Source organism: Micropterus salmoides, unplaced genomic scaffold (assembly GCF_014851395.1).
Source record: "Micropterus salmoides isolate LMB-PRFRI ecotype aquatic unplaced genomic scaffold, ASM1485139v1 Ms_hic_scaffold_11, whole genome shotgun sequence".
Lineage (NCBI taxonomy): Eukaryota > Metazoa > Chordata > Actinopteri > Centrarchiformes > Centrarchidae > Micropterus > Micropterus salmoides.
Window position 1 is genome coordinate 20,991,316 of NW_024040152.1, and position 13,177 is coordinate 21,004,492.

Genomic DNA, 13,177 nt, shown 5'->3' on the forward strand with positions numbered 1-13,177 from the left:
CAACCAACTCCTGAGCAAAATATCTGGCTCTTTAGCAGCTAAACACTCCATTATGTTCACCAGCTATTTGCCCACTTTGTCTTTCTGCAGTTTGGTGCTGAGCAGGTAGTGTACAGTTGTAGCCAGTTGTAACTAGCTGCCTGCTGCTGTCAATCTGACAAGAGCTGTGAGAGTGAACCAAAACACTAAAGACACTAAACTGCTTCATAGAAATGAGGAGAATTGCAGAGTTGACACAAAAAGTGACACTGTCATTTGACCCAATGTTAATATAAAAATATTAACCAATACAGCTGTATGTTATACAAGACTGAGAAAGAGTGAAAGTGCTGCTGAAGCAACCTCACAACCAGTGTGAAACACTAAAACCCCACATTATTGTCCACTCAAACGCACATACCTACTGAGAAAATGTATGTAAAGAAAAGGACTCCATCAAAGGCAACAGTTACAGTGAACTACATATATTAATTTTCTAGTAATTAACTGATATTAGTTATAAAGGTGACCTGGATGAAGGATGATTAAAACTGCCTCATTCTTTTGTGTAAGTATCTGCATAATGATGTCAGTGCACCACTTCTCATAAAGTGCCCTCTTTCTGATTGTCCTTAATAAGCCTGGATGATTAAGGGGTAAGAGGGGCTGTCTAAAGACTCATCAGCTCAGAGAAATGAGGAGAAACTGGACTTACGTCATCAGGAAAGATGTGCAATCGCTGCATCATGGTGCGTCGGTGCAGATTCCTGGGCAGCATGCCGTAAACCGCTAACTTTACAATCTGTTGAGAAGAATTGAAAAGGTTGATGTGCAATCTGCTCATCAAGTGTCTATAGCAACTGTTCATTCTTTATATCAATATACATTTCTTACATATTGAGAAACTACATGATGTTTCTCAATATGAGGCCAGTCAGACAAATTCGACTTGGAGAAAGTTACTGGACTGAGACATTGGACAGAAATATTGGACAGAGATGTTGGATAGAGGCAGGGCTGACAAATCATTCATCTGTCCAATTCTATTTCTCCCTCTTTGCTTGCCAACCCTCAAAACCTCATTTTAACTAAACCACCATCAGGACACACGGCTGTGGTCACCAACTGGACAAAAAACCTGCATCAGCAAAGCACCAACAGCAGAGGAAATGTTTCTCCTGCTTTTGTAAACTACAGAGTGAAAACCAGTACAGGTCATTCACCTACTTTTAGTGAGTCCCACATGACAAGAGTGTGTGTGTGTGTGTGTGTATTATATATATATATATATATATATATATATATATATATATATATATATATATAATATATATATATATATATAATATATATATATAATATATATATATATATATATATATATATATATATATATATATATATATATATATATATATATATATATATATATATTATATATATATATATATATATATATATATATATATATATATATATATATATATATATATATATATATATATATATACCTACACTAACCACACGAGGAAACAAATCCTTTCTGTATAGGGTTTAAACACCCCGTGTTCTTCCGATTAGTCTGAATAGGATTTATGCATGTTGTTCAATGCAAATCGAGCTGGGAAAGGGTCAGTCAAATGTTAAAATGAAGCAATAGACAAGAACTTGATATAACGCACAATGCATGTGAAGACTTGTTCAGATCATGGTCCCCGTTTTAAAAATGAATACCATATCCATGTCTGTAGTAAAAACAAACCTAACACAATGTGTTAGTGAATATGAGCCACCCTGAGCCCACTGTGACTGTGAGATGTCAGTCAAAATATTAAAATACATCTAAAAGTAAATGGCAACAACGCTTTACAACATTACTCCAGTTTGAAAGATAAGGCATGTCTTATTTTAATTATATGTCAATTTTACAAAGCTCATGAAAACTGATTTCTGAATTCCCTACCGTGGCGCTCAACCCCAAGCCTATTCATTGCTACTGAAGGTTTGCATTTTAATATCACCAGGTCACAGAGCTGGAACGATTGGTTAATTAATCGATAAGTTTTCAACTAGTAAATTAATCGCCAACTACTTTGATAATCGATTAATCGCTTTGAGCCCTTTTTAAAAAAAATAAATTATCTGATTTTAGCTTCTCAAAACAACTAATTGATTAATCAAGAATATAATCTACAGATTAATCAATGAAAATACCTGCTCTGCACAGCATGTGGCAGAGATGACAATTTGACTAATCTCCAAGAATGTGGATTAAATCATACATACAGTGTTATATTCATGGCGTAAGTTATGTGAATATTTTCTAGTTTCTTTACTCCTCTATGCCAGTAAACTGAATACATTTGGGTTGTGGACAAAAGACGACATTTCAGGACATCACCTTGGTGTTTTTATTATAATTTAAGGCAGCAGGACGGTGTGTGTGGGGTTGACTTATTAACTATAGCATAGTTTATCATACTGGAGGACAATGTCCCTCAATAAATATAATAGTTTTAAGACAACATTGAAAGACAATGGCACATAAGAATAAGCAACATCGGATGTTAGCAACATAGGAAATACCCCTCTGTATTTTTAATTCATTGTTTGTTTTAATTTTTCATGGTATTTTTTGACAATAAGAAAAATACACAACATTGCCAGACTTATCCTTTAAGCTCATGAGTTGTTTCTCTCTCTTGTGACAAAGCCTCGATGTTTTGTAACAAAGAAGTCACTGACAGTGGTTTGTAAAGCACAGCATGTAGGTCACATCAAGTTCTGAATGCAATTATCACTGTGTGTGTCTAACCCTGAAACCATGATTATGCATCACGACCAAAACCCCAGGAATTATCCTTTAACATACATTTTCATACAGAGTTTCAGAACGCACCAAACACCACCAGCACAAATCCACTGTCATAAAATCCCTGTTCTCTGCACTTCACATTAATATGCACGAGCACCACATGTGAAGGGATAAATGTCAAACCACCAAACACCTGCTCTGCACAGCATGTGGCAGACATGACAATTTGACTAATCTCCAAGAATGTGGATTAAATCATACATACAGTGTTATATTCATGGCGTAAGTTACGCGGCATGAGAATATTTTCTAGTTTTCTAGTTTCTCTACTGAGATTTCAGAATTTTCTGTAAATAATAATTAAAAACTGGAGAATACTAATTGAGAGACACTTACAGCTTTGGGGTCTTTTTGGTGCAGCTGGGCAGCTGTGAGCTGTTTGAATCCACCTGGATACCTTTGGGGGGGACAAGGAAAGTCAGTCCAAGTGTATAACGAACTAAACTGAATAGATTGGTCAACCAGTGAGCATATATCTATCTATCCATCTATCTATCTATCTATCGAGAGAGAGAGAGAGCATAGATTGGTCATAAAATGTGATCTGAACTTCATCTAAGTTGCACCCACAGAGAAACACAGTCTGCTTAAACTAATACCACACAAACAATTAAATGTTTTTATTTATTAAATGTTTATAACACACCACATAAACATTCACGGTGCAGGTTGGGAAAAGTTTGTGAACCCCTAGGCTAATATCTTCTAACCAATCAATGAGATGATATTGGAGGTTTTGGTTAAAGCTGCCCTGTCCTATAAAAGACACACACCAATACCTCTCAGAAGACCTAAGATTGAGAATTGTTGACTTGCATGAAGCTAAAAAGTGTTACAGAAGTATCTCTACAAGCCTTGAAGTTCATCAGTCCACGGTAAGACAAACTGTCAGCTGAAGACTTACAGAAATCTCTGGAACATGCTAACATCTCTGTTGACAACTCGATGATAAGTCAAACACTAAACAAGAATGGAGTTCCCAAGAGGACACTACGGAGGAAGCCACTGCTGTCCAAATAATCATTGCAAGTTTGCAGAAGAGCACCTAGATGTTCCACAGCACTATTGGCAAAATATTCTGTGGATTGATGAAACCAAAGTTGAGTTGTTTGGAAGGAACACACAACCCTATGTGTGGAGGAAAAAAGGCACAGCACACCAACATTGAAACCTTATCCCAACTGTGAGGTATGGTGGAGGGGGCATCAGATTTGGGGCTGCTTTGCTGCCTCTGGGCCTGGAAGGGTTGCTATCATTGACAGAAAAAATTTATTCCAAAGTTTATCATGACATTTTGCAGGAGAATGTAAGGCCATCTGTCCGTCAATTGAAGCTCAACAGGAGATGGGTGATGCAACAGGAAAATGACCCAAAACACAGAAGTAAATCAACAACATATAGGCTTCAGCAGAAGAAAATACACCTTCTGGAGTGGCCCAGTCAGAGTCCTGACCTCAACCTGATTGTGATGCTTAGGCATGACCTCAAGAGAGTGATTCACACCACACATCTCATGAATATCGCTGAACTGAAACAGTTTTGTAAAGAGGAAAGGTCCAAAATTCCTCCTGACCGTTCTTAAGGTCTGATCTGCAGGGTTCGCATACTTTTTCCTACGACTGGATACGAGACATTAATTAATTTGATTGATTTCATTGATTAATATCTTCTACTTTTAGTGATAATTATATTAAAGCGCATTCTGTTTTTTTAATCTGTAATTCTAATCAAATTGTTTTTCTCTTTGAAACAAAGACTGCTTTATAGAAGAAATTGTATTAAAGACTTTTTAGCAGTCTAAGGAGACAGCATCTAATGCTGACCTCACTGAGTGCATTTGTCCTATTACAAGCAAAACCACCCCCAATCTCAATTTTTCATGCATTAGGCACTATACAGTGGAAACCGTACAAATATGAGTCCAAAATAAAAACCCATGAAACCCTGTGGTGTCAAAGAAAGTGGGTCATTGCCTCTCAAGTATGAACGTGACAAGAGGCTACAGAGACACTGAGAAATGCTTTTCTTGAAAGATTTTTCTGAGAGGTTTACAAGCACGGAAGAAAAAGAGAGGGGGAAAGTAAATTATCATGTTGTTTGGACTTACCCTGTGTGTGACGAGTAGACTTTCTGCTCCCATTTGTTTCCAGAGAATGCTATGTTTCTGGTGTTTATTACTACAACATGGTCACCACAATCACCTGCAAAGATGTTCAAGGTGTTTGTTTTCAGGCTTATTGCTATGTTCAAAACTATGACAATAAATACTTGACTATTTAACAGAGAGACAGACAGGTACAGACACAGCTTGTATGCCAATGATAACAACAGCTAGTTTACTAGACCAACAAAGACTGATCTTCCAAAAAACAAAGACTATTCTGAGAATGTCACTTATCAGTAAGAAGCAAGCAAAATATTCATACAGTATCATCTACTGCCATCATGTGGCCGTTCCATGCCACAACAAGCTTAAACTATGGGTGGATTGGGGTGTCTGAAAAAAATGTAGTTTACGCCCAGCACAGGGGTTATGTTAAAGTTAGAAAGCTGCTCATGACTTTATATGTGTGTTTTGTGACAGACTATACCCCTACTTACTTAGTGCGTGGTAGATAGGCTTGTGTTTCCCCTGTAATCTCACAGAACACATGGTTGCGATCTTCCCAGGAGGCTGCATCCTGGCATCGATCAGGAACCAGGATCGAGCGAAGGTCGCCCATTGCTGAAAGAAGAAAAAACAGAAGTGTTAAATAAACTGACCATCACAGGTTTAATGGCAGTAGAAACAAAAGAGACCTGCATTTTCTAACAATAGGCCTTTTCACAAAAGACATGCTGACATGTCAAAGTAGAAGTAAACTTGTTTCTAGGTTTCTTTACTCCTATGACAGTAAACTGAATATATTTGGGTTGTGGACAAAACAAAACATTTAAGGGCGTCAACAATTTTAAAGACAAAACAACTAATCCATTAATCAAGAAAATAATCCACAGATTACTCAACAATGAAAATAATGGTTAGTTGCAGCCCTAGTGTCAGCTAACGCCTCCTCTGCGCAGCATACAGTATAACAGATAACATCCATACTGTGTAAAAGCACCAATAAGCCTAAACTTATTATTTTAACGAAACATATAATTTCAATGTGTCAAAAAAAGGTTAGGACAGTCTATTCTGGTATGGTCTGCTTAGTAATTTTAAAATTTACAATTAAATCCTTGATTTCTTTGTTATTTTCTTGAGTGTTAAAATTAGTGGTAAGATTTCATCAACTGCACCGTGTCCACACACACACACACACACACACACACACAGTTATGAATAGGATAAGTATAAAACAGTTAGAAGAACTCTGTTCTAACTAATATCTCAAAACAATGCTTAAAGCTAGAAAAATCTGACAGGGTTGTTAAGACTATAACTTATGTGAAAATGCTGACAAGAGACATAAATATTGGTCTTAGGGGTTATAACACTTCTTGCAAACAGTAACGTTAAGTTATAGTGAGGATACAACAAATTTGACTCGAGTATTTCTCAGTTGCTAAGGGCAGTCTGCACTTATTTCTATTACCTACGTTTACCGTTATTATAACCACATCACATACACCGTGGTTAGCTCCTTAGCTAACAGCTAACTGTGACTGACGTAACATACATAAACCAAAACCTAATCGTACAAAACGCTCAAATTGTGAGATAAAAATAGGATAACAGTATAACGTGTATGGTTACCTGGGCAGATCTGGAGAAACTTGACATTTCGAAGGCACTACCAGCACATCCTCAAAACATTTGACCCTTAACGTGAGAGGTGGTTCGTTTGGTAATTTCACTCGATTGAAACAAGATGTGAGACTTCAATATTTCCATACAGTCTGTGGTTACAGGTTTATCTATATTAGTAGAAAAATGGTAACTCTCGTGTTGGTTCTTAGTTTATTTTAACGACAACATTTAAATATATGCTGAAAGAAACTAATTTTCGCATTTATTCACATTTCTATCGCGTAATAGTTTCTACCCGACCCTATTTTGACGTCGCACCTCAACTTAGTTACCGCACTTCCTTCCCACGACAGAGAGAACGCGGGGAAATTTGACAGTCGTCGAGTATTGCTACAAAATAACATTAGTGTTGACTGAGTTTATGCCTTTGAAAAGTTTAGTTTGTTTCGCGAGTCAAAAACGGGGTTTATCCATCAAAACATTATCTATTTAAGACCGACGTCTGACCCAAAATGAGAACTTTAGAGGAGGTTCAGGCCACTCTGCAGATCGCCAAGCTGAAAGAGGAGGATCTGCAGAAAACTATTCACTGTCTGTCTTTTGGGGAAAACGTATCATCTGCAGACTACTGCCTGATGGAGCTGGACGACACGCTGTGCAAACAAATTGAAGCCGGGCAGAGGTGAGACTTTAATGATGCGAAGTAATGTTCCTGTATTCAGTCATTTAAAACCTGGTGAGAACATCATCTAGAAGTGACTGTCTCTTCTTTCCTCTTGTTGGACACAAATGATTCATGTGTGGTCGGAGATAATTAAAACTGACCTGCAGTGTAGTAGCACGAGATGCATAATCAGGATGAATGCAGACATATGTAATTGATGTATAAATTGTAACTCACAATCATTTTCTCTTTTTCCAGTCTGGTGATTCGAGGGGATAAGGATGAGCGTGCGGTTCTCTGTAGTGCTGACAAGACCTATGATCTAAAAATTGCAGACACATCCAACCTGTTGCTGTTTGTACCAGGATGCAGAACTCCAGACCAGCTGACCAACAGCCAGGACAGCTCTCATGTGACACACACTCAGGTATAGAAATGACACACACACACACACACACAGGTATGGCTAGACGATATGGCCAAAAAGTCTTCTTCTTCTTCTTCTTCTTTGTTGTTGCGGTTGGCATCGAACATTATTGCATTACTGCCACCTACTGTACTGGAGTGTGGGCCGGAGATAGATAAATAAATCATCAAAACAAAAACTGAAACAAATAAACAAACAAATTTTTTTACCTATATCCTTTCTTCCAGTCTTGTTTCCTTTAAGAATCAAAATAACAGTGTACTCATATCATTTAATGACTTCTCCAGCACTTCCCTAAGGGAATTCCCTTGCCCCCCTAACCTTCTTATCCCCTCTCTCATCTTTGCCCTTTCCCTCTCATATTTCTGAGACTCAAAAATCACATGTTCCACAGATTCAATATTATCACAAAATTCACACCTACCTGATATGTGCTTACCCATAATACGTAAATATAATACATAAGTACTTATTTAACCCACAGTGTCCTATTCTTAACCTAGTGAAGATGATTTCCTCCCTTTGTTTCCTTTCAGTGATCCTTTCTGTCCCAACCTTTTGTTGAATGTTATATAAATGCGTCCCTTTCTCCACTTTTTATTAATTTTTGACCTGATTTGTGCTTTGGCTTCTGCTTTACTTATTGAAATTGCTATTTCAACAGCTTCCCGTTTACTGGCTTGTTTTGCCAATCTATCTATCATGGGGTGGTGATGGCAAAGGCAAGGCAAGGCAAAGGCAAGGCAAAGGCAAGCATAGATAAGATGCTTGCCTTTGGTGTGGGAGACCTGGGTTCAATTCCCTCTGTGAGACATCCACCATTGTGTCACTGAGTAAGACACTTAACCCCTTGTTGTGCGACCTCTGACATGTATAGCAATTGTAAGTCGCTTTGGATAAAAGCGTCAGCTAAATGAATAAATTACCAATCACCCCCACATGTGCTGGAACCCATGTAAACTTTACCCTTACCCCCATCTGACATATCTGTGAGTAAAGTTCAATTACTTCATGTACTATGAAGTACTGTATACTACTACTTGCTTGTGACTTAAACGATTGCATACTCTTCAGAAATGCACTAGAGTCTGAGCAACTTGACAACTTTTGCTGGTTTAACTTTCTCTACCCACTGCAATGCCAACCAAACAGACACCAACTCCACGGTGAATACTGATAAATTATCAGAGAGTCTCTTCTGCATTTTTACTCCCATCTTTGGTACACTGAAAGCAGATCCAGCTTGTCCAGACTCCGGGTCTTTAGACCCATCAGTGAATATGACCAAATAGTCACTATACTTGTCATTCATCCTATCACTAAATATCTGGCATACATCCACCCCCGCTCTACTCCTTGAGAGGCTATTTAAAATCTCTAGAAAAACATTTTATATCATTCGATATTGATAATTACCACGATGTACATCAAATCATTATTTCTTTCAAGTTTAAAGGCTGATTTTTGCTCCTGAGTGAAAATTGAAGAAACCAGATGGTTAATTATTTGGTTAGTTTTCTTTATGGTCAGAACGTGACAAACACTTGATGCCAAACAGTGGATCACTTCACAAATCTGAGGTAGAACAATCAAAACTATTATGATAAAATATTTTTCAACAAATATGATTAGTAAATCTTTTTTCAGTCCCACTTTCTTCAACAAAATAAATATTTTAATAGAAAAATTAAGTGCTAATTTGTTCGTAATTCAAATGAATTAAACCAAATATTTATTGACGATATATTGAACATTTATTATATTGTATGTGTAATATATTGAGGGAAATTATATAGCAATAACTATCATTGTTGTTTTATTGCCCAGCACTACACACAGGCAGTCACAACCTTCACATAATGGTTAATTGCCTTTATGAAACACATACACTAACAGTGTCCTACGTCTGTTGCAGATCTGGGGATTTTGCAACAGCTACTGGGAACTGAGGAAACAACGTCCTAAACTGAAGAAACTGAAAAAGCTTTTAATGGAGAATCCTTATGAAGGACCTGCTTTAGTGGGACAGGAGGAGAGTACAGAAAACAGGGTAAATAAATCTACATTGAAGTCATTAATCATAATATCCTGTGTTGACAGGACTGTGTATATAGGAAGAGGGCATCAATGTTAAGTCTGTACTCTTTCAGTAGCACCCATGGTATAATATACACACCATGTAGGCTGTCTGCTGAGATTAAGTGTAAAAGCAGAAGCCTTGATAAAAGTGATGATCTACCATCTTTCCTGCAGTAGCAGCTTCTACGTTCATTATCCCTTCAAACGCTGTAGAAAAGACTGGTTTATATAAAAGTACAACTGGTTTCAAGAAAGGTTTGCATGCTAAATACATTCGAATATTACAATTGATTTATCTTAAGTGAACTATCAGTGCAGCAGTAAATGACTGTATCATGTAATGCATCTGGTGAAAGAGTGTGGGGCTTCTATGTCGATATCTGTACATGGTTTGTCTCCTCTTTATTAGACGTTAATGGTTTTTAAACTGTAAATTTGAGTATGGCTGCCTAAGATGGTGGTTACATTTTGAATGTTTCACTGTTACTGTGTCCCCCCTCTTTTAAATGTTATTGTAGCTGGTTTTCTGTGCTCCTCTGTTACCAGTACACAATGCAGGATCTGTTGGAGAGGATCCAGGCCAGTGAAGAGGAGATAAAGACCCAATTAGAGCTCATCCATGCCTGTCATATAGATGGTAAACACTGCCATTTTTTAATAAACAACTACATGCATATTCATTGTTAAAGTTGCTTTTGCTGAAAATAGGTACAAAATCATTGACAATGTAGTGCCAGGACGATGCTTTTGTAAATAGAAGCTCTATAATCTTATCTATTCTTACTAATATAAATAACAAATAAATAAATGCCTACCAGATGTTTAGCAAGAGAATCCTTTCTGCCTTCCAGGCTACTGGCGCATGCTGGACTTTGACTACGAGATGAAGCTGCTCGGTCATGTGACTCAGCTGGTGGATTCTGAGTCGTGGGCCTTCAACAAGGTTCCCCTTCAGACCAGTCTGGAAGAGTTAGCTCCACTGGAACCCAAGTACGTTAACGTCCACGATCCATATGCTCATGCAACAGGAAAAGCAAAATATCGACAGTTTAAGCTAGTTGTCATTTCAGTTAGTCTAGTTGATTTTTATTGGTGTTGAAGCTTAGGAACTAAAGAAACTACACAAATAACATAACCAATAAGCTTATACTAATTGTCTGAGCATCTGTTATAAGGCTAGATAAGTCTTAAAATAGATGCTCAGACAGTTTCCCATAGCTTCTCTTCTTTCTTTCACAGGGAGATGATCGAGCACTGTTTGAACTGCTATGGAAGACGCTATACTGAAAACGGTAAAGAGAAACCGTCTTAAACTATCAAGTTTCCATTAGCAAATTTGTAGTAGAATACTACACATGCTCAAACCACATAGTACTGACATCTCTGTACCCTCCTTTCTCTATACAGATAAAGTTTTTTATGCACTACATGAGGATAAGGTGTGTCGGGGCATGGCGCTACTGCTGCTGCAGAACGCTGTCAAGTTCAACCTGAGGGAGTTTCAGGAAGTTTGGCAGCAGAGCGTTCCAGAGGGTATGAGCACTAGACTGGACCAGCTAAAGGTTAGACAGTACCGCTTTTTATGTAATGCATTCTGAGTAGAAGAGGGGTGCTGGAGTTTAATGTTTTCTATGTGTTGCAGGTACATTATAAGTACTGTATACTCCTGGCTGAAGAATTGCTTCAGCAAGATAACAGGGAGCCCTGAGATCATAGTCACAATCTGTCAGTCTTCATCTTTAAAGATGCAGTTTCATGTGTTTATGTTTTTGAGAAGCTTTCCTTCCTGTTAATGAAACAGTATGTCCACAGTGACTTCAAAGTTAGAAATCCAATACAGTATGTAACCAAAATCAAAGAGCTCCTAGGAGTCAAAAATCACCAGACTCTTCTTCTTATCGCATTGATTTATTTCTATTTCAAGACACTTTGCATTTCCTCCTACCACAAGGATTCAGCTCCCACCTCCCTCTGATGCAGACGGAGTCATTATGAAGTATAGTCTAATAACCAGCCTTGGATAAAACTTGCTGCAGCTGTTGTTGTCTCTTCTCATTCCTACTGACCTAAGGAACTACTGACACTGGCATTGTAAATCTTTCAGAGTGTCGCCCTGGTAGACCGCACCACCCGTCCAGAGACCATCTGCCTGCTGCGGGTGGAGGATCTCCCAGAGGACACGCTGGAGCGCTTCAACCACCTCTTCACTCTCCGAGAGAAATGGACAGAAGATGACATCACGCCATACATTCAGTAGGGGTCATCCGTTTAGGAATTTATCATAATTATCATTAAGTAAAGGCACATGAGTTTGTCTTGTTGATATTAGCGCAGAAATAAATCATGTGAAATTTCTTTAGCTATCGGATTATAACTTGTAATACTTCATCGCTCAGGGACCTGTGTGGAGAGAAACAGACTACCGGAGCCCTGCTGACCAAATATGCTCGATCTTCAATGCAAAATGGGATCAAGGTCTTCAACTCCAGAAGGCCTGTGGCTACATGAACATGTCCACTATCAAGTAATGAATTTTACAATTGAAAATGGATGTGGTTGTGTTTATTCCCACAGTGACTTTTGTTGAAAGTTCTTTCATTCATAATAAAAAATGCCTTGTTATTGAAGAAGGTATTTCTCAGTCAGCTATCTTGCAGCAGTTTGACCAGCTGGCTTGTAAAGTGTAAGATAAAATTAATTACTTAAAATTCAAACTTGATCTTTGTTATTTCAGCTTTTGTCTGTAAAAAAAATGCTACATGTTTGTAATAAAACACGTTTCATAATATTATCACATAGGTGGTTTTCTCAGTCTCTTATTGCCCTTGTTTAACCTGAACTGGACACAAACAGGGACTTACTAGGTGCTGTGCTGGAGGTTTTCCACAAGATGGTGGCCTATGCTGATAAATTCAGTATGAATGCCACACACTGAATGGATAAAACGGTATGTACTGCCTGACATGTAGGTTAGACTCCAAAATCACCTCTGCCTGATTGTTCACAGCCTCGTTACAGCTGCTTTAACACATTTTATTTACAGGAGAAACAGTTCAACTCAAATCACACAAAAAGGTGCATTTGGTGAAACGTAATTCTATGAACATAGAAGTACATTTAAAAGATGCAAGTATAATACAAAAAAGGCAAGAGATAAAAATAAAAGTGACAAAGCAGAGGAGTTAAAATAGATCAGAAAGGGAATGGGTTTGTCACTTTAGCTTTCATGAAATCGAAATAAAACATTGTGGTGTGTCTCTTTTGGTTAAAAGTTGCTAATCCAATGTTTTACTTTACTGCGTTGCACAATATTTGCCATCTGTAGATAGTAGAAACAGGATCTCCATACTGGCTGCTAAAGGGGTCCAATGTGTGTTTGCAGTTTTAAAAAAAAAAAGTTGCGTTAATCTAAAATCTCAT

At 37.8% G+C, this 13,177-nt stretch overlaps 2 protein-coding genes across 2 annotated transcripts; one reads left to right on the plus strand and one right to left on the minus strand.

Annotated features, from left to right (window-relative positions):
- Positions 1-694: 694 nt before the first annotated feature.
- Positions 695-6,734, minus strand: LOC119897812 (39S ribosomal protein L13, mitochondrial-like; the record flags this gene model as incomplete). The annotated part of the gene is given in 5 exon segments (XM_038711792.1): positions 695-781; positions 3,191-3,251; positions 4,962-5,055; positions 5,456-5,579; positions 6,594-6,734. Coding segments are annotated over 5 exon segments (393 nt in total), but the record flags the coding sequence as incomplete, so codon positions are not given.
- Positions 6,735-6,931: 197 nt separating this feature from the next.
- On the plus strand, positions 6,932-12,553 carry LOC119897811 (sister chromatid cohesion protein DCC1-like). The gene is made up of 9 exons (XM_038711791.1): positions 6,932-7,269; positions 7,510-7,678; positions 9,594-9,728; positions 10,304-10,394; positions 10,609-10,747; positions 10,997-11,049; positions 11,165-11,319; positions 11,862-12,010; positions 12,154-12,553. Exons 1-9 carry the CDS (start codon positions 7,100-7,102, stop codon positions 12,263-12,265), a joined length of 1,173 nt encoding a protein of 390 aa, XP_038567719.1. The 5' UTR covers positions 6,932-7,099; the 3' UTR covers positions 12,266-12,553.
- Positions 12,554-13,177: the final 624 nt, after the last annotated feature.

Bases quoted from the DNA above. Each gene is read 5' to 3' on its own strand.
- LOC119897811 (XM_038711791.1), top strand. From the start codon at position 7,100: ATGAGAACTTTAGAGGAGGTTCAGGCCACTCTGCAGATCGCCAAGCTG. The intron at 7,679-9,593 runs GTATAGAAATGA...CGTCTGTTGCAG, and splicing joins CTCATGTGACACACACTCAG to ATCTGGGGATTTTGCAACAG. The intron at 11,050-11,164 runs GTAAAGAGAAAC...TTCTCTATACAG, and splicing joins AAGACGCTATACTGAAAACG to ATAAAGTTTTTTATGCACTA.